The sequence below is a fragment of the Nomascus leucogenys genome, chromosome 11 (genome assembly GCF_006542625.1).
Source record: "Nomascus leucogenys isolate Asia chromosome 11, Asia_NLE_v1, whole genome shotgun sequence".
Taxonomy (NCBI): Eukaryota; Metazoa; Chordata; class Mammalia; order Primates; family Hylobatidae; genus Nomascus; species Nomascus leucogenys.
The window spans coordinates 80852533-80871852 of NC_044391.1; the positions used below are offsets into that span (position 1 = coordinate 80852533).

Consider the following 19320-nt stretch of genomic DNA (forward strand, 5'->3'; position numbering starts at 1 on the left):
TGCAGTCCAGAACTCTTAATGTTGTGTTGTATCAATTTTGCTAACAGTTTTTCTTGAATAGTATTGCTTGGAAGTAGCTGGTGACAATTTGTAAGATATATCTTTTCTTTTTCACAGGAAGAACTGAAAAGATTGCAGAATCCTCTAGAACGAGTTAATGATGGAAAATATTTATTTGAAAAGTAAGTAAAATGCATTGTTAAATCATTTGCAAGGGTGGAAAGCTTGAGTAAAAAGAAAATCTTCCTGGTAAAAATAAGTAAGTAAATTGGACAGTTTCTTATGTTATCGTTGTGGTCAGAGCCCAGAAATGTGGCTCATTTGAGATATAGGTAGATAAATGTATGACTAGTTGAGCAATGATACACAAGCTCTACTGCTTAACAGAGTAATACGATGCCTGGAAGATGTTTCTGGTGGTATGTCTGAGGGCTTGAAACTTAACTCTGACCCCTCTTAGTCTTTTAATCAGGGACATTAATAGAAGGCAGGCACAAAATTTGTAAAAAGTACAAAGCTAACACTAAGACTAATAGACTGAACATTCAAATTAACACTACAGAATGGGACAAAATTGAGCTAAAATAAGCAAAAAAGAAGAGACGAAATTGAACAGAGATAAAAGTAAACATTTATAATATACCCTGTACTGTTGAACGCTCACAGAAACTCCTCATCAAATTCTGATTATAGCCTTTTGATATAGGCATTATTATTTCCATTTTGCAGACAAAGAAAAATAGGATCAGAGAGGTTTCAGCAACTCCATGTGTACTCAGCTAGTGAGTGGTGAGAATGGGAAATAAACCTGGGTTTGGTTGCCTCCAGAATCTTTTCTGTCAATCACTGGCTGAGCCCCAATGTACTCAGGACCAGTCAAGCTGGTTGGGTGTCATGCTTGGCTCTGGACACCACATTTAAGAATCACATTGACATTCCCAAGAGTATTAGAATAGGTCAATTAAAATTGTGAGAGTTCTGGAACCATGTGAAACTACTACAAAGAGCTGAGGATGTGTAGCTTGGAGAAAAGAAGTCTCGGAAGAAATGTAATAGCTATCCTCAAACATTTGAAGGATGTTCCTATAAAAGAGAGGCTAAGTTGCTCTTCGTGCTCCAGAAAATAGAACAAGAGTCAATGAGTAGGATATATGGAGAAACAGCATTGTGACTCAGATAAGGAAAAACTTTTGTAAAAATTCAGCCTACCCCCAAACAGAATGAACTTTGTTAAGAAGTGAGCCATGTAGGGGCAGAAAGGCATCACACCTTTCCTCACTCATTATAAGGAGCACAGCCAACACTCCTATAACAGAAGACAGGTTAACAAAAGAAAAGCACAACAAGCTTATTTAATCAGGGTTCTTTATTTTATTTTATTTTTTTGAGATGGAGTCTCACTCTCTTGCCCAGGCTGGAGTGCAGTGGCACTATCTCAGCTCACTGCGACCTCTGCCTTCCGGGTTCAAGTGATTCTTCTGCCTCAGCCTCCTGAGAAGCTAGGATTACAGGCACGTGTCAACACACCCAGCTAATTTTTGTATTTTTAGTAGAGTCAGCGTTTCACCGTGTTGCCAGGCTGGTCTCGAACTCCTGACCTCAGGTGATCCGCCCACTCAGCCTCCCAAAGTGTTGGGATTACAGGCGTGAGCCACTGCATCCGGTCTATTTAATCAGGGTTCTATGTGACGTGGGAGCCTTCAGAAATGAAAACCCAGGGAAAATTGTCCACTTTTATACTTAATTTTGATGAAGAATGGACAGCCCTGTAGAAATGTGATTGGACAAAAAGGAAGGATCTACTGTATGAGGTGGGAAATCCAGCAAGGCTGTCAGTTCAGCTTCTTTTTTTTTTTTTTTTTTTTTTTTTTTTTTGAGACGGAGTCTTGCTCTGTCACCCAGGCTGGAGTGCAGTGGCACGATCTCGGCTCACTGCAAGCTCCACCTCCCGGGTTCACGCCGTTCTCCTGCCTCAGCCTCTCCGAGCAGCTGGGACTACAGGCGCCCGCCACCACGCCCGGCTAATTTTTTTGTATTTTTTTTAGTAGAGACGGGGTTTCTCCGTGGTCTCGATCTCCTGACCTCGTGATCCACCCGCCTTGGCCTCCCAAAGTGCTGGGATTACAAGCATGAGCCACCGCGCCCGGCCAGTTCAGCTTCTTCTTGGCCTCTCTGTGCAGCATTCCTTCCTCTTGGGCATGGGGCAAGAACCTCTGGAATGAGGGTCTTAGGACTTTCCATCAGACTAGGTAGGTCAGAGAATTTGTTTATGACCAGATTTTATACAGAAAGGCAGGGGAAGGTTAGAGGAATATTTTTAGGTTTTGTAGCTTGTTTGGGGGAGAAAGGTTCTAGTTTCTATGACCTGCCTTGTGGAAGAGGAATTCTGGTTTTTATGGCTTGCATCATGGAAGAAAGAGGGGCAGGGACAGAAGGGCAAGAGAAGGTCAGAAAGAAAGTGACTTTGCTTCTGAGGCCTTTTCTCCTAAGGTTCAAAGAACTCAGCATGCCAAACACCATACTTTACAGTATGTGCTGAGCCCCAAGTAGCTGATAAGATACTGGAAGTGCCCAAGAAGAGTATAAATGACCATACATCTGAAAATGTTAAAAAATATCCTGGAAAATTGAAAATTTTGGGTTTGATGCCTCTTTCTACTTTTTCTTAGCTTCGTCAGTCTAGACAAAATTTTTAACCATCTTGAGCCCCACTATACTCATCTTTAAAAATGAGAATAGTAGTCTTGACTTGACAGTCTTATTGCGAGCATTAAATGAGACAGCCCATAATAGCCTGATACCCTCAATGCTGGCTCCTTTCCTTTCCATCTGGGCAAGGGTTTGGGCAAGACAATCTCAAAGGTTCATTCCATCTGCACGATCCTAAGAATCTGGCATGTCATCAGATTGAAAGGCAGTTTCAGCCCTTGGGCCAAATGAAGTTTCTGTTCATTTATTTTTATTATGCCTGCTCTCGTTAATATGAATAAATAAGAATAAAATAGTAGAATTTCCCTCCACCACCACCATCACTAGCTATGTAAACAATAACTATAGAGTTTTTTGCTGACACTAGAATGAAGACTTTTCTTTTATAGAGATTAGTGTTGTAATGACATTAGGTCTAGATCAGTTATTTTTCACCTTGGCTGCACTTAGAATCAACTGGGGAGCTTAATAAAAATGCCCTGGCTTAAGCTCCACTCTAGACAAATTGAATTAGATTCTCAGGGGATGAGGCCCTGGAATCAGTATTTCTTAACAGCTTCCTTCATGTAGCTCTAATTCGGAGTTGGGGTTGAGAACCAGTAGTGTCAATATATTTTAGATTCATTTCACTTATTCAGTAATCTCCTCATGCAGTTAATTCTCCAAGGACACACTTTCTCTATGATGTTTGGCCCATTTATTTATTAAACCTGGCCATGCTGGTTTTTCATTATTGATTTTTTTTTTTTTTTTTTTTTTGAGATGGGGTCTTGCTCTGTCACCCAGGCTGGAGTGCAGTGGTGTGATCTCGGCTCACTGCAACTTCCACCTCCTGGGTTCAAGCAATTCTCCTGCCTTAGCCTCCTTAGTTGCTGGGATTATAGGTGCCTGCCACCACACTGGCTAATTTTTGTATTTTTAGTAGAGACAGGGTTTCACCATGTTAGCCAGGCTGGTCTCGAACTCTGACCTCAGGTAATCCACCCACGTTGGCCTCCCAAAGTGCTGGGATTACAGACATGAGCCACTGTGCCCAGCCCATTATTGATTTTAATGTAGGAAATGAAGTTTTTTTTGTTCTGCTAATTGACCACAATTCTATATTAAACCTCTCACTAACACCAGCATGTATCTTTCTCAGCTGTCTGCTCTCAGGAAGATATTTGAAAATTAATGGTATATATGTGGGCTTCCATCTGCCCCACCCTACTCTTTCCGCTTTATTATCCAGAGGCCTGAGAAAGCTAAAACCTTCTGGAAATGACCAGTCTGTTTTGTGTGCTTATTTTTTTTCAATCCCGATTGAGGAATTCCAGCAATGGGAATTAAATACTTCCTTCAAAGCACATGGGCCCATGGGGGTAAACTTTCCTTTTATGCTTGTCCAGGACAGAGAGAAAACAAGCGGTGACCACCAGCCCTAACAACTATACCCATTTGCTTGGAATTCTGGAGATTTTTTTGGTCTGTTTCAGGTCAGGACTCTGTCCTTGAATGCTGTCAAATTTGATTGAAAAATTGGCGTACTTTGAGTGAGCAGATTAGGCATTTCGTTATAGCTGCAGCTGACTTAGGTGCTGATGTAAATCATCTCAGCTACTTGAAATGACCATAAGTTAAGTGATAGTGGTGTCAGAACAGTTGATTGGTTATTCCCTCTTGGAACATTACATTTATTCTGAATGCTCAACAGGGTTTTGTGGTAAGACAGTTAGTGTGAAGGGGAGGGAAGCTGCAGCTCCATACTATCTGAGACCATTGGCAGAGCCAATCAAGTGCATTTGTGTATACACACACACACACACACACACGAGCTTAGCGAAGCTTGGCATGTGCCAATAAACAGAGAAGAGCAATTGGTAAGGCCATTAATTGGAAGGCTACTTATGACTCCATTGTTTAGGAAAATCACTTATTAACTTAAGTAAGACCTTAGGCTGACTGCCATATTTTTGTAAATATTAAATCAGACTGGGTTTCTGGTAGGAGATGTGTGATTGCAAGTCACACATTGTACTGAGGAGTAATCACTTTATTACCCACAGACAATTATTGATGGAATGAACTAAAGCTATCAGATTTAAACCAACAGGCATTGGTAGTTTATAGTTTGGTGAGGATATATAAATTATACCCCAAAATTAGCAAATGTGTTAATATTATGAAAGTTTTTATTTTCTTTATGAAAACATTAGCTCTGTCTTTGTTGCATATCTACAGGCCCTACAATATATAACTTCATTGCTTAATTTGTAATTAATAAGTAACAAGAGTCTTAAAGTATCCTTGTCATAAGGCTGCTGTTTCTACAAGACCATAGAATTATAAAAATAAGACTTTCTGTGTTAGTCCTTTCTCACACTGCTATGAAGAAATACCTGAGACTGGGCAATTTATTAAAGAAAAGAGATTTAATTAACTCACATTTCCACATGGCGGGGAGGCCTCAGGAAACTTGCAATCTTGGTGGAAGGCACCTCTTCACAGGGCAGCAGGAGAGAGAATGAGTGCCCAGCAATCGGGGGAAGCCCCTTATAAAACCATCAGATCTCGTGAGAACTCACTATCATGAGAACAGCATGGGGGAAACTGCCCCCATGATTCAATTATTCAGTTATCTCCACCTGGTCTCATCCTTGACATGTGGGGATTATTACAATTCAAGGTGAGATTTGGGTGGGGAGACAGCCAGATCATATCACTTTCTTTGCTCACCTACCCAGTATTAGGTTCCTCTGTGATTCTTCTTTAATAATATCTGTCACACTTGCAAATACTTGTGTAATGTTCATGTTCTCCTAGATTGTGGGACCACAGGAACAGGGACCATGTCTAGTGTTTTCACCATTTTATCCTCCATGCTTTGCATCATTCCTGCCACACAGGAGGCATTAAATATATGTGTAGAATGAGTGATTAACAATGAATTAGTAGTGGACCCTGAATACCAATGGCACAGAGTAAACGAGTTCTTCCTTGCCCCTCAACAATCAGGCTGAGCAGCCCCAAGCTATCTTGGGGTGCTGACACTACCTACTTGCCATGCAGGAATTTATGTGCTCTCCTGTGTTTTCCCTACTGCCTGGACATTCCTTTCTAAAAAGAAAAAAAATACATTTATGATTCTAAGGGATCTCTCCAGCACAATTTTTTTTCTTTTTTTCCCTTTTCTTTACTACCACCACAATCCTAGTCCTCATAACCTGGACTATTTGAATAGCTTTCTAACTAGTTTTATTTCACTCTCCTTGCTCACTCCCACCACAAATCATCCTTAAACCCACCATTTATCATATTTCCCTGCTCCAAATGCATGGAGCTCCCTGCTGCAATAGATTATGATCTACAGTGTGAAAAGCTTTTCACACTGTAGATCATAATCTATTGATGGTTTGTTAAATAAATTTGGTGGGTCACCACTGGCCTTTTAAAAAAAGTTTCAAATATAATTCAAAAATTAAAGTATATCACATGTAGTTGGGGGAGTAATGTTTCTTGAAATTTTTATTGCACACACACACATGCCCCTACCTTACCACATGCATGAGTATTGAATTGGGATGTTAAATATATTACCTATGAAAACTTCAGTCAGTGGGATTAAGTTTAATAATCCTGATATTAAAATACTCCAACCAGTGCCTTCTGGTGGAGAGAGCAGTGAGATGAGAGTTTTAATGTGGTTCCTCCTGTACAGTAAATTTAACATTATCTCTCCAAGCTTCAGATTTTTCAGCTGTACAGTGGGGAAAGTGACTTAGTTAATGGAAGTTACTGTGATAAATAAGATAATGCACATAAAATGTCTATGACAGTGTGTTATACACATTATGGGACCAGTAACTATTAGCTTTCTGCTTATCAAAGCCTATTTCCTTTTGTTCTCCTATTTTTTTATCCACTTTGACTAAATTTCTCTTTATTTTCTAAAAATATCCTTTGAATGTTTTCACCTCTACTATTTGTTTTATTGTCTTCCTCATACAGTGCTCTTCACTCTCAACTTACCTACTTCCTATCCATGCTTCAAAACTTGTCCCAAGAGCTGTCTTCTCCGTGAAGCCCTTCTTGATCATTGTAGCACTAAGAGTGCTATAAACTCACTGAAAGCAGTGATAATTTCTCTATAGCCCTCTGCCGTTCTACAGGTCAGAGATCCATGCTTTGTTCCCAGTGGAAGCCCTGAAATGGCTTACAAATCAAAGGAGAAAAGGTCCGGTGGCAGTGGTACTACTGGGGATGAATAAGGTCTTCTCTACAACTTACTAGTTGGCCAGTATCATGGAATTTATAACCATCTCCCTGTGTTTTTTCTCCCCCTGAAATTGTCCAATATGTTCCTTTTCTTTTCTCTTAAAGGAAATGATTTTCATACCATAGCTATGAATGTTAGTTGAGAACAGCAAAAGGACAACAGAAATAAAAAAGCCACATTTTTTTTTCATGATATGGTTACTCATCCATCATCCATCAACAGGAACTTTAATAAATTAAAATAAACAAAATTGAATCTATATCTTACTTTACACACAAGTATAAATTAGCAGTATTATTGCTATAAATGTTAACCTTCTGGATTGAGAGATATTGAGACATTATTTCTGTTTCTAGTCACCAGCTGGCCATGGATACAGAGAATAATATTGAAAAGTATTCCCTCAATCTACAGCCCTTGGAATCAAAGGTGAAAATGTAAGTTATTTCAAAGTATAAATTAAGCAATTAGTTCTACAGTTCTTGTTTTATGAATTCCTGAGTAAATCTGGAATTTTCGGGTACAACAGTTATGCATCTTTATTCTACATTCATGTGCTGCACATTATTTCCTCCCTCTTCTAAGCAGGAACACAGCTACTTTGGGTGCACAGCACCATCTACTGGGTAGTACAGGGAATTATTTGCTTGCCATTGTTTTTACCACTTTTTGATTTTTCCATTTCTTGCCTAGTACAATCCTTTAACTTCCACTAGCATTTTCCTTTGCCTTTCATCTTAGTAACTTGGTTAATTCTATCTTCGAACAATTTGGTTATTTCCACCTGAAGCCATCTGTCTCACACACACACACACACACACACACACACACACACTCTTTTAAAAATCTTCTATTTCAGCTTCTGTTCAATTATTTTGGGAAAATGTTTCTTCTCTTCTTTTTTTATCACTTCCTATCCTTTTCTTCTTATTCTCTGTTAAGATACCCAAATGTAAGCCTCCTCCCCCTATTATAAATGACTATTACCTTAAAATAGTGCTAACAACATCTCAATATTAACAAAGTGAAACTAACAAGATCCAAAGTGAGAAAGACTTTATTATCGAACAAAAAATTAACCTTCCAAAACCATTTTAAGTAGAGAAGGGGCCTATTATAATTACCTTGGAAGCAATTTCAAAAATATTTATGAATGTTTTCCGAGATCTTTTCCTGTTCTGATTTTCCTTCAGAAGCATATATGAGAAATGCCAGTGAGTGTATATTTAATCTCTCTCCCCATCTCCTCCCTCACAAACACACAACACACACACAAACACACACAGTATAACACTCCGAGAAGCATATCTGAGCTTGGCCAGAATCACTGATCTTTTTTTTAAAGTGCGAGGAGGAAACTTTTAGAAAAATCACCCTAAAGAAGGGCACCTTGAGGTGTGTACAACTTTGAACAACAACAAGTTGTTGCTGGACTTAGGAGCTAAAACAGAAATCACACAAATACATAATATCCTGCTGGATAAAAGCAAATACCAATACATACCCTTGTAAATCTATGTTAACCTTGGTCACCAGTAAAAAGCTTGCCTCTGCATGAGCATAGAAGGCTACCCCTCAAGATAAAGTCCAAACAAGACTTCTGAACCAGTGGGGTGCCCAGCTAGAAAGTTCTGTGTCACACTTGCTAAATACATAATGAATCAGGCTATTGAACCATTTTGTGTAAGCAGTGTGTCAGCCTCACTACACAGGACGTTAGTTTGCAAACATAGGTTGCTTTATCATTAGGAATTTTCTCATTAAGATAAGGTTCTATTAAATGAAAATGTGCTGGTGAAAGAAAAGTTGGTGTATGAAAAATTAGAGTTTTAATGTGAATGCTGACATTAAGTTAGAAAAACTCCCAGGTCTTTTTCAGTTCCCATCACCTTCAATACGTAGGGGCTGTGGGGTAGGTACCAGAAGGACTAGGCAAAGAAAAAATCTCTGTGCTTCAGATTCCAGCCAGCTCAGAGAGCCAGAGATTTTATATTTGTTGATTTGATGGAGGAGTCTCAGCTCAATGAGGTGCAAACAGAATGGTTTTTATCTCTTCTAATAATTCTGAATCCCATTTCTGCTCACTGGAGAGAAAGGAGGAGAGAAAACTTAATCTTGCCCAACAATAGAACTTGAGTCCCATTGGAGAGTTTAGTCTAGTTCAGTGACTTTTGTCTAATCTGGTTATTAAATTCTTAACTCTCATGGCAGGTTGAAAATCTCCCCTCTGCATACATGAGACCTTTTCTACAGCTGTGTATTCTGCTTCCTTCCTTTCCCTCTCCTCTTTCTTAGCTCCCCTTCTCTCCTCCCTCCTTCTCCCTTCCCTCCTTCTCCCTTTCTTTACCAGTGTTACCTCTCCCACCCCCATGTGCTAAATACCAAGACTGTCCCAGGTTTCCTATGAATAGATGGCGGACACTTTCACTCTGAGCAGTTGTTTCCTTTAGCAACTGTCCTGTTTTTGGACTCTGAGGGAAGGGGTCATTGGGTCTCCTGTAAGCCCCCCTGATGGTATAGGCTGCACATCCTCATTGGGTTTATGCCCCTTGCTCTGCGGGGGCTTTGCCCCATGATGCACCAAGCAGTGCCTTCCTCCAGCTGACTGTGGCATCTTCAACAGGGACAATCTTGGGACATTCTTATTCCTGCTTTCCAAAAGAAGTTTTTTTTAGTCCTGCAGAGCATTGGGTATAAAAAATGTGCCCTTGTCCCAGGTACCACGGTCACCCTCTGTTATCACAGGCTTTCTCTTAGGGTCTTTTGACTTCTTTAGGTGGGGACCAACTTGAGAGTCTATCTTCTCCCAGGGGTAGAGGGAAGTGAGGGTCAGTCCACCATAAAATCCCCTCTCCTGAAGGCTCTCCTTTCCCCTCCCTGATGAGAAGAGAGTAAACAGTTCCCATACAGGGTGTCTGGCTAGTCTAGTGCCTGCAAGCCCTGAGGGGGATGGAGGTGCTGTGGCAAGGCAATCTCCGAATGTAAAAGAGAAGAAAGATGAGACCTGTTCTCAGGTGTGGGCTGCCTTCACTGTCTACCTGTGGGAATCCCAGGATGGGGTCAGAATAGCAGGAAAGGGTCTCAGATGGTTCCTCGTACTCAGGACATCGTGAAAAGGAAAGAATTTATAAGAAAGTGTAAACGTGCGTGTGGCAGTGCAAAGTATCAGTGGCAGGAGGCAGAGGCCTGTCAAAGTGTGGCTCAGTGAGTGCCTGGGAGGGGAGGGTGTGTGTATCAAAGTTGAAAGGAGTTTCACAAAGGGTCCATTACCTGGTTCATGAATGCAACTGTTAAGAGGTAATTTTGAGTATTAGACCGGAGGATCAAAAGAGTGCATCAAAAAGGCAAAAGCAATCAAGATCGTATGGCTATTAATGAAAAGGCATTTGCGGGAGGTAAAAGGCAAGTTCTCTGAAGATTAAACAAAGGCAAGCCTCTCAAGTCAGAAAATTTGTGAAAGTAAATGTAATAGTGAAAGCACCAAAAGGAAGGCTCTCTGAGCAACTCTAAGGCTAAAGATGAATGTGTTCCTAAGAGCCTTAAGGCTGGAACAAGCTTTGGGGGATGAAGGTGCACAGCAAGGGAATGCAGGCTTAGTGAGAAGGCCTTGCAGCACAGAAAGAGGTGGGCTCCCCAAGCCCCAACAAGCTGCTGCCCTCCACCTTGTAAGTCACTCTTTGCATGTTGTAGCAAGATCTAAAACAGGTGTTCCCAACACAAACCCTCATGTAAAAGTTGTTCATTAGCTATGTGCAATCCCCCAATCCCCTTCCTTACGTTTTTAACAGTGTATTTACTTTGTGATGGAACAACATAGAGATGTATTGAATACTAATTGCTTTTTTGAAAGTCAGCTCAATGAATATGCTCAATCCCTCTCCTGATTTTTGTTATTATATTTGATTTTGTAATGAAACAACATTTAGGTTCTGTAAAGGAGAGAGGGGGCAGAGAGACAGAGAGAGAGAGACAGAGAGACAGAGAGACAGAGAGAGCATTCCGAAAAGGACTTTAAAGATGTTGAGTAAACCCTTATTAAATTGCATTTGAGAGTAATACATATCTACTTTAGTCAAAAATTTAATTAAAAGAAGATATGAGAGAAGAGTGGTTGAGAGCACAGACCTTGGAATTTGAGTAACTTAGGTTTAAATCCCAGCTCTGCTTTTTACCTGCTATGTGACCTTGGGAACACCAATGGCCTCTCTAGGCCTCAGTTGCACTTCTCTGTAAAATGAGAATGCTAACATGTCTTATTAAATTGTAGTCAGCTTTCAATGAGAAAATTCAAGACTAGACATTTAGTCTAGTGTGTTTTTTCCATGCAAACGTACCTTTTTCAAACATATTTTTATGTTCACTTGGGCTAATAAAATATTGCCAGGAGGGATCCTTGGATGATTTGCACAGGTGACTTCAAAGTATTTGAAAGTGTTTGATATGTCCTTTCCTTAAGTAATTATAATAGTTAATCTAGGAGCTCTATTTGTCAAGTTTGGGCTAAGTAACTTACATACATTATCCTTAACTTCTTGTAGGGGTTGCAAAGAAGTTATTCTTACTCCTATTTTATGGATAAGCAAGAGGGAGGCCAGCGTGTTTAGTATTTTGTCTAAAGCTACAGCTCATGAGAGGTAAACTAGGCAAGAACCTCTATGACTCTAAGCACAGTTTATCATGAGATAAAACTTTTTCTTCTTTGTGCTATTTCTGGGATGCAGTGTTAGAAGAATTATATTTGTTAATCACCTACTTGTCATATATCCCAGAACTGTGGAGTGGTCACTGTCCCCAAGGATTTTACATTCTAGTGGGGGGACAGGACTTATTTGAAAAGAGGCATTTGGATTGGCCTAATCTGATACTCTTCTTTTTGGATGTTTAATAGTATTGCAGGACCACTGTTCTCTTTCTTAGACTCAGTAACCCTAGGTGCATTATTTCTGAAGCGCCTTCTCAGTCCTCATTAAGAAAAGAGTGTTGTAGATCCAGGACCCAAATTCTCCAAATTCTCATGTGTGAGAACATTGGCATTCTTGACAGTCTTCAGAGTCATGGGTATTTGAGAAGAGACCTGTGGAAAGAGCCAAGAGAGCATAAGCCCTGGTGCATAGGAAGCATCATCCATCAGTGTGGCAGTGAAGTCGAGAACTACAGACCGGGTGGATGCTGGAGTGGAGGGGAAGCAGACTGGAGTGGCGGGAAAGCAGCCTGGAGAGAGAGGGCAGTTTCTGTGGGAAACCTGCCTGTTGCATGCCGTGGCCCTGTATTGACACTTGAGCAAGTTTGTATCAGGATACAATGTTGCGATAGATAACAAATGATGAAAATATGATATATCTGTTTGGATAGCTTTTAGCTAGCTGCACATAGAAAAATCAATGAACAGACTGAAATAAGTAGGGTTTCTACTTCTCCACTCACAGTCAGTATATGACAAACCAAACCCACTGTCTCCATCCTGGGTCTCTATTTCTGCCTTTTGCTGAACGGTAAGGAGGGAACAAATGTAATGGGGAGACAGGGATCTGCTCCGAGTGTTGGGAATGATGATCAGTTCCCATCTTGTTCCCTGAGACCGGCCAGGACTCTTTGGTTGTAAGTATCAGAAACTCAACTCAAACTAATTTATAGATGTAAAAAAGATTATGTTGAATGACATAACAGAAACACCCATGGTCTAATGTGCTTTAAGCACAGCGAAACCCAGGTGGTTGGGCAAGGTTATCAGGCATCTGTCTTTCTTCTTCTGTAAACTCTGCTCTTCCCATGATTCATTCTCATGTGGGCTCTCCCAACATTGCAACAAAGTGGCCACTGCCAGCTCTAGGCTTGCAGGTAGTTTCAGCTCTACTTGCCAAAACTTTAGATGAAAAAGAGGGCCTTTTTCTCAGTAGTCTCAGTACAGTCCCCAGAGCAGCCTTTAATAGACCTGGCTTGAACCACGTGTGCATCTCCAAACTGAACCAACCATGGCCCTCTGGCTGGTGAGCCAGGGGGAATGGGCCACCCTCTACAGTGATAGGGTAGGATCTGTTTCATCCAAAGCTCATGGGTAGAGAGTTGGTAGATCCGCAAAACCAATGAAAAGGAGAAATTAATATTGGGCACGCAAAATCTACCCATGTGATAATCATGGTGCCTCCCTCATGGCTCACTTGTGGTAAGGATTGAATGAGAGAGTGACCACAGAAAAGAGCTCTATGTATATCCGCGATTGTTTCCAAGATACTCAGATTCAATGTATCCTCTCTGATGATGTCCTTTTTTGTCCATCCCTAAATTCAGCCTACTTGAGTTACAATGTATTTTGAATTTTTTATAATTGTTTCTCATAAAAAAATCAAGATTTCTGGCTGTTCTTGAAAAGTTGAAACCAATTATCAACTGCACCAAAGCAGGGTTGCCCACACTTCCCAGTCTGCCCCCAACCTGACCCCAGGTGGCTTCTGAGATCCCCTTGCCATCTTTGTAGCCTCAGACTTATTGCTTTTCTCTGGGATCCTCCTGCTTCCTGCCTGGTGTCTTCACTTCTGTGCCTTTGCCCAAAGATCTTCTTCCTCTCCATCAATTTCAATCCCATCCATGCTTCAGGACTAATTAAAATGCTAGGACTCCCTCAAGCCTTCTCTAAGCACCCTAGCTCTCTGAGAACCCTCTCCTCTCCTCTTCTAGATAAACACATCCATTGGCAACCAGGACTGCACAGGCTGTGAGTCCCCCAAGTGGATGTGAGTGCATGACAGAGCCAACTGCACTGTAAAACAAACAGGGGTATATAGAAAAAGGGCAAAGAAAGGCAGATTGTGCCACCCCTGCTATGAGAGAAGATAGACAGGAACTGACCTAGCAAAAAAAAAAAATATTGAAAATGTATTTGTCATCTGTTTAGAAGTAAACCCTTACACTTTATTTATAATTCAAAATATAGGAACACACAACATGTGCTTTCTTACTTCAACAAGCCTTTAAAGAATTATAATGAATAGCATTGTCTAGTTTCAAAAATAAAAATGTCAAGGTAGTGTGTAATTTACTCTGTAGCCACAAAGGAGACTTGTGAGCAGGAATTATGGTAAATCTAGGAGTAGAAGGCTGAAAGTGATTCCTTATGATTGAGAGATGAGGTGCTTCTAAATTTTATTTTAGTTCCCTCTTACAGTAAAATAACATCTGGAGATGGTATTAAGACAGCTTAATATTGGAACAATTTAATCTTTGAAGGTCATGTTGTAGGAATGGCCAAGGGGAGTAAATAACATGTGATGTAAACACTTTTCTATGATACAGAGAATAACATAGCATAGCTCCATCATTAAAAAACAATGTAGCAATTTTGGGTAATGGCCTGGTGCGATATGCTGGCCCTGTAATTTTTTAACCCCAAATGCTAATTTAAAGATTCGTCCAGCTTATCATCTAGTCCTTAAAACTGTAATTATGAAGGACAAGTAGTACTGGGAAATATATATCTATATATCATATTATAGCATGTTTTAAAAATAATAAGATCATGTAATAAATTGTTTTCACATATGTGGATGACTATAAAGTAAATATTACAAAATAAAACAGCTCCTGTATTAAGAAAGTCAGTGGGTGTATAGATGTTTTAAATACATATTTTAAAAGTACTTAATATTGTCACCTTATAAATTAGAAAAGAAAAGGATATCCATTAACTAGGAAGAAAATAATATTGTCTTCTTAATATCTGACTTAAGGAGAACTGGTATGCCAATTTCCAAATTCTATAAAACCAGGAGGGAGAATAGGATGTTTAAGTGCGAATTCTTTTGCAAACCTCTCATCTCAGTTTTGCCCAATGTTATTTGGTTCTTTAGAGGTGTCACACCGCCCTCTGGTGTTCAACAAGCTAAAATGTAGTATCTCAAATGGCCACTATATTTTGTTTTTGTATTTTCTGAATAATGAAGACGATTTAAAGGGAAAAAAGGACAGTGTAGAATACCTCAAAGTCCTATAAAGTTGTGGATGTTCTATTGGTTGTCAACATTTTCTAGTTTTTAAACTGCCTTTAAAATGTTACACATTCTGAGCTCTTGATGGGCAGGTTTAGAGACTTTAGGAACCTTCAAGCAGCAGAACTTGTTAGCTGGGCTCTGGGATACCCCAAGCAACTCAGAGGATGTGAACATCACCGACAGCTTCCTTAAGTTCACTCCTCCCTGATATAACGGGTCCTGATGAAGCAACAAGACCACCAAACTCAGGCAGGCAATCTTACAGGACTCCTTTTCCAATTCTGCTTAAAATCTTTAAGCCAAAGAAAAACAGAGAAATAAAAATGCACTTTGAGCAAGATTTCATAATAAAACAGTGACCAAATATAATTCAAATTCGGGCCAGATTCTGCTTTGGTGGGGCTTGAAATATGTATAATCTGAAGAGTACTTTAAAAAAAAACTCTAAAAATATCTTATTTTTACAGTTCTATACAAATCATGAAAAGCCCCTCATCAGGGTCTTGGAAGAGGCTCCTGGCCTTTAAGTAAGAACCCCTAAAGCTTAGGTTTCCTAGCTTCAGGGAATTAGCTACTGACACCAAAGTATTGTTTTCACTACAGTTTATGGATTTTTCCTTGAGCATTATAATTCCCAGACCTTTAATAGATTAGGGAAAACATGCAGATTCAATAATGTGGTTGCATTTTTGTGTTATTTATATCCCGTGACCGTTGAGAATTGATGATCTTTGAACTATTCCAGCCAAATGAGAATAAATAAGTTTGTTTATTCAGAAACAACTTTAATGACATAGGTTGTGTGTGAAAGAATTACAGAAGATCAGATGCTTCCAGGAGTTTAGAAGAGATAGTGATAGAATTATTATAGCTATCTTAAACTATTTTAAAAGGCTGAATCCTAACAACTGGTCTGCATGAACTGTTAACTCCCACAAGAGGTTAGGCTGTGTTCAGTGACCCCCTATGAAAACCGAGATGTTAATCTCAAAGATCAGAAGCCAGTCTGATATGGTTTGGCTCTGTGTCCCTACCGAAATCTCACCTTGAATTGTAATGATCCCCACATGTCGAGGGTGTGACCAGATGTAGATAATTGAATCATGGGGCAATTTCCCCCCATGCCGTTCTGTTGATAGTGAGTTCTCAGGAGGGCTGGTGGTTTTACAAGGGGCTTCCCCCTTTACTCAGCACTCATTCTCTCTCCTGCTACCCTGTGAAGAGGTGCCTTCTGCCATGATTGTAAGTTTCCTGAGGCCTCCCCAGCCATGCAGAACTGTGAGTCAATTAAACCTCTTTTGTTTATAAATTATCCAGTCTTGGGTATTTCTTCATAGCAGCATGAAAACAGACTAATACACAGTCCATGGGGGAATCGCTTAGCTTATATTAAGAAGAGGTTTCTATTATCCTAAGCAGAAGATAATTTATTTTTTCTGATACTAATCACAGAAAATAACTTCCTTAGGTGAAACCTGAAATAGCTGCCTAATCACATTACATTAATTCTCTGAGTAGTACATAACACTTGAATAATCTTTGTCCATTTCTTTATTTATAATCTTTGTCCATTTCCTATTCCCTTCCACAGTATATAAAACCCATGATGTGGTGCTCTCGCCTGCCTCGTGCCCCACAGCAGGGCCACTGCATTTGGCCATGCAGACTGCGCAGCACATCACTGACACCCTTCACCTTGCGGTCATGCAAAGGACAGCTCTGGAGCTGTGCACGGCAGAGTCCCTGTTCAGAGTCTATGGCTGACCCTGGCACAGAATGGCCCCTCAAAAATCACACATTGAGTGAATGCAGTAATAGTCATCCTATTTATTATTCTCACTTATAAGATGAAAAATTGAAAGAGTTTGGTGTCTCATAAATCAAAGTACATTTACTTGTGCAAACTAGCTTGTTCTGACTGATGAATTTTATTATTAAGGTGACTCTTTTAGGCCCGTTGAGCGCAGTCAAGTCTGTGAAAGTCAAACCAGTAAGGTAGGGAGATAGTCTCCGTGGCTGAATTGAAGTTAAAGTTCAGGTCTCCTGATTCGCTACATCACATTCTGTGTGTTCTACTTCCCTTGTCACCAAAGCCAATTCCTTCAGACTCCTTGTGAGTTTCTGAGTCTGTGGGCCATGACCCAACAGTAATCATGTGTGTGCTGTTTTTTGTTTTGTTTCGTTTTTTCAGCATTCAGCGAGCATGGCGCGAGTACCTGCAGCGGCAGGAGCCCCTGGGGAAGAGGAGCCCGTCCCCACCCTCCCTCTCAGAGAAGCTGAGCAGCTCTGTCAGCATGAACACCTTCTCTGACAGCAGCACACCCGTGAGTGTCGTGTTTCTTTTTCTATGTCCTGACTTGACATTCAACTGAAAGCCTAGACTGTGATTCTAAGAGAGAACTCTTGGGATGTGAGCAGGTGGTTTGTGACAGTGAGGATCTACGTTGCTTATTTGCTACACAGGAACCCATAGTGAGAGTTTTGTGACCTCAAAATGAAGACACAATTCATAAGCACAAAGTGAACTTTATCAAGTCCAGAGAAAATAGATTGCATTTATGTGTTCTCATTTCTCTATTACGGCGGTGTCTTTTTTCCTTTTCTTTATAGTAACATATTTCTTTTACTATGTGCTGTGTGTTTCTTTTATTGAGTGGTGCCAATATGATGGAAGATAAGATTGGTTATAAGGAGTAGAAAGAGAACTTTTACCAGAAGAATTGAAAGTGGTCACACATTCAGGGGTTGCAATTTAAATGTCTCCAGGGGCCAGGTAAGTCACCCTCATGACTGAGGTGGCTGAGCTGTGCCCCTGGCTACATGGAGAACATAGACCTCACCTGAAGGGCAGTGCACTTGGCTCCTGACAATGTGTCACCATGTGGCGATACAGGCAGGCATGGCCAAATGTGATTTTCTTTCTTCAGGAGATGTCAGAAATCTGTATTTTTTAAGTGTTAGCAGCCAGTAAGAAAATTTAAGGTAAAGCAACCATGCCTACAGACCACAACTGACCTACAGGCCACCAGTTTAAGAAATCTGAGATAGAGAGTTAAGGAACAAGGGAATCTGCTGGAAGTCTTTATTTTTAAAAAACACCAAAAGTGGGAAGAAATCAGTGATGAGGGATTTATGAACCAGGATTTTGTGGATTTAAGCATTGTGATAATTTGTAACCAGTCACTGAAATGCTGAAAACTTAGAGAAATGAAGTAATTACACAAGTATATTACTTCCAAAAATTTTTCCTTTACTTCTGGCTATCATGTTTATTCTGTGGTAAAAAGGTTTCCCAACACTCAACGCAATGTATTCTTTTTGGGATCAGGTAAAAGTTACCGTATTTGAAATGTTTTCAGATGGTTGCGCTGCATATTCTTTAATAAATGGTTTTGCCTAGATATGGATTTAAAGAGAGAGAATAAGTTGAGTTTATAGCAATGCAAATAAAAGAGGCAGAAGACCATTTTTAATTGACAGCAGAAATTGAACATTTAGTGAACCTTCACTTTTTAAAACAATTATTTAGGGGAATGGCTTATCCTAACTGACCTCACTATCACTAGAGGGCACTCGTGAACTACACTGGAAAATGCCAGGGCTTCTCATTTGTGTCTAACTCATGATTTGTGAGGTAAAAACTAAAGTGAGAATTGAGTGTTTAAGATGTCTTTGCTGTAAATGCCAATAGAAAATGCAATTTAGATGACTTTGGGATTTTATTTGAATGATGGAAACTCAATATTAGAAATCACTTTGTGAGTTAAATGTTTGGATTTACATTGTACCTTCTCACAGCCCCAATTCACGACAATTCTCAATTGCTGCTGAATCCAGTGATATCTAAAAGTTTTAGTGTTGCTTTAGGGTGCTTAACCTTTTGGTTTTATTGGACTTCTATGAGAATATATGTTTGTTTTATATTTGTACTGCTGTACTGCTTCAATTCTAGCATAAGTGTTTTGTGCATAAATGCGTGTTCTTCCCTGTTCATGAGTCATCAAGTTCATTTATATCTCTGCACAGCTTCACTAACAGTTCTACTTTATTTAATTTAGCTTAGCCTCCTGATTCCTTGTTGGTTTTTAGTAGAAGATATTTCCTCCCTCAAATGTTCCCAGCAATTTGTTCTCCCATAAGGTAAATCAGGCTGAATTGGGGGTGCATCCTGTAGCCCCACCATATCATCATCCTTTAGCTCTGTGCTCATGTGACAAGGATGACTGTCTTCAGTGAATGGCAGCCTGGCTCACCCATGATTGCCTATAAAAAGTGAGAATCAATGCCTGTAATCCCAGCACTTTGGGAGGCTGAGGTGGGCAGATCGCTTGAGGTCAGGAGTTTGAGACCAGCCTGGCTAACATAGCGAAA

The 19320-nt window shown here is 40.1% G+C and overlaps 1 protein-coding gene across 2 annotated transcripts in view; it reads left to right on the forward strand.

The window, feature by feature from the left end:
• Nucleotides 1-19320, forward strand: part of IQCJ (IQ motif containing J) — a 183983-nt gene that overhangs the window by 163075 nt on the left and 1588 nt on the right. The window contains exons 2-4 of one of the 2 annotated variants that reach the window (XM_003256369.4): nt 118-182; nt 7321-7401; nt 17141-17273. In XM_003256369.4, coding sequence (XP_003256417.1) covers nt 118-182; nt 7321-7401; nt 17141-17273 — 279 coding nt within the window. The remainder of the gene's footprint in view (nt 1-117; nt 183-7320; nt 7402-17140; nt 17274-19320) is intronic. The other variant, XM_003256370.2, reaches the window with a different exon arrangement.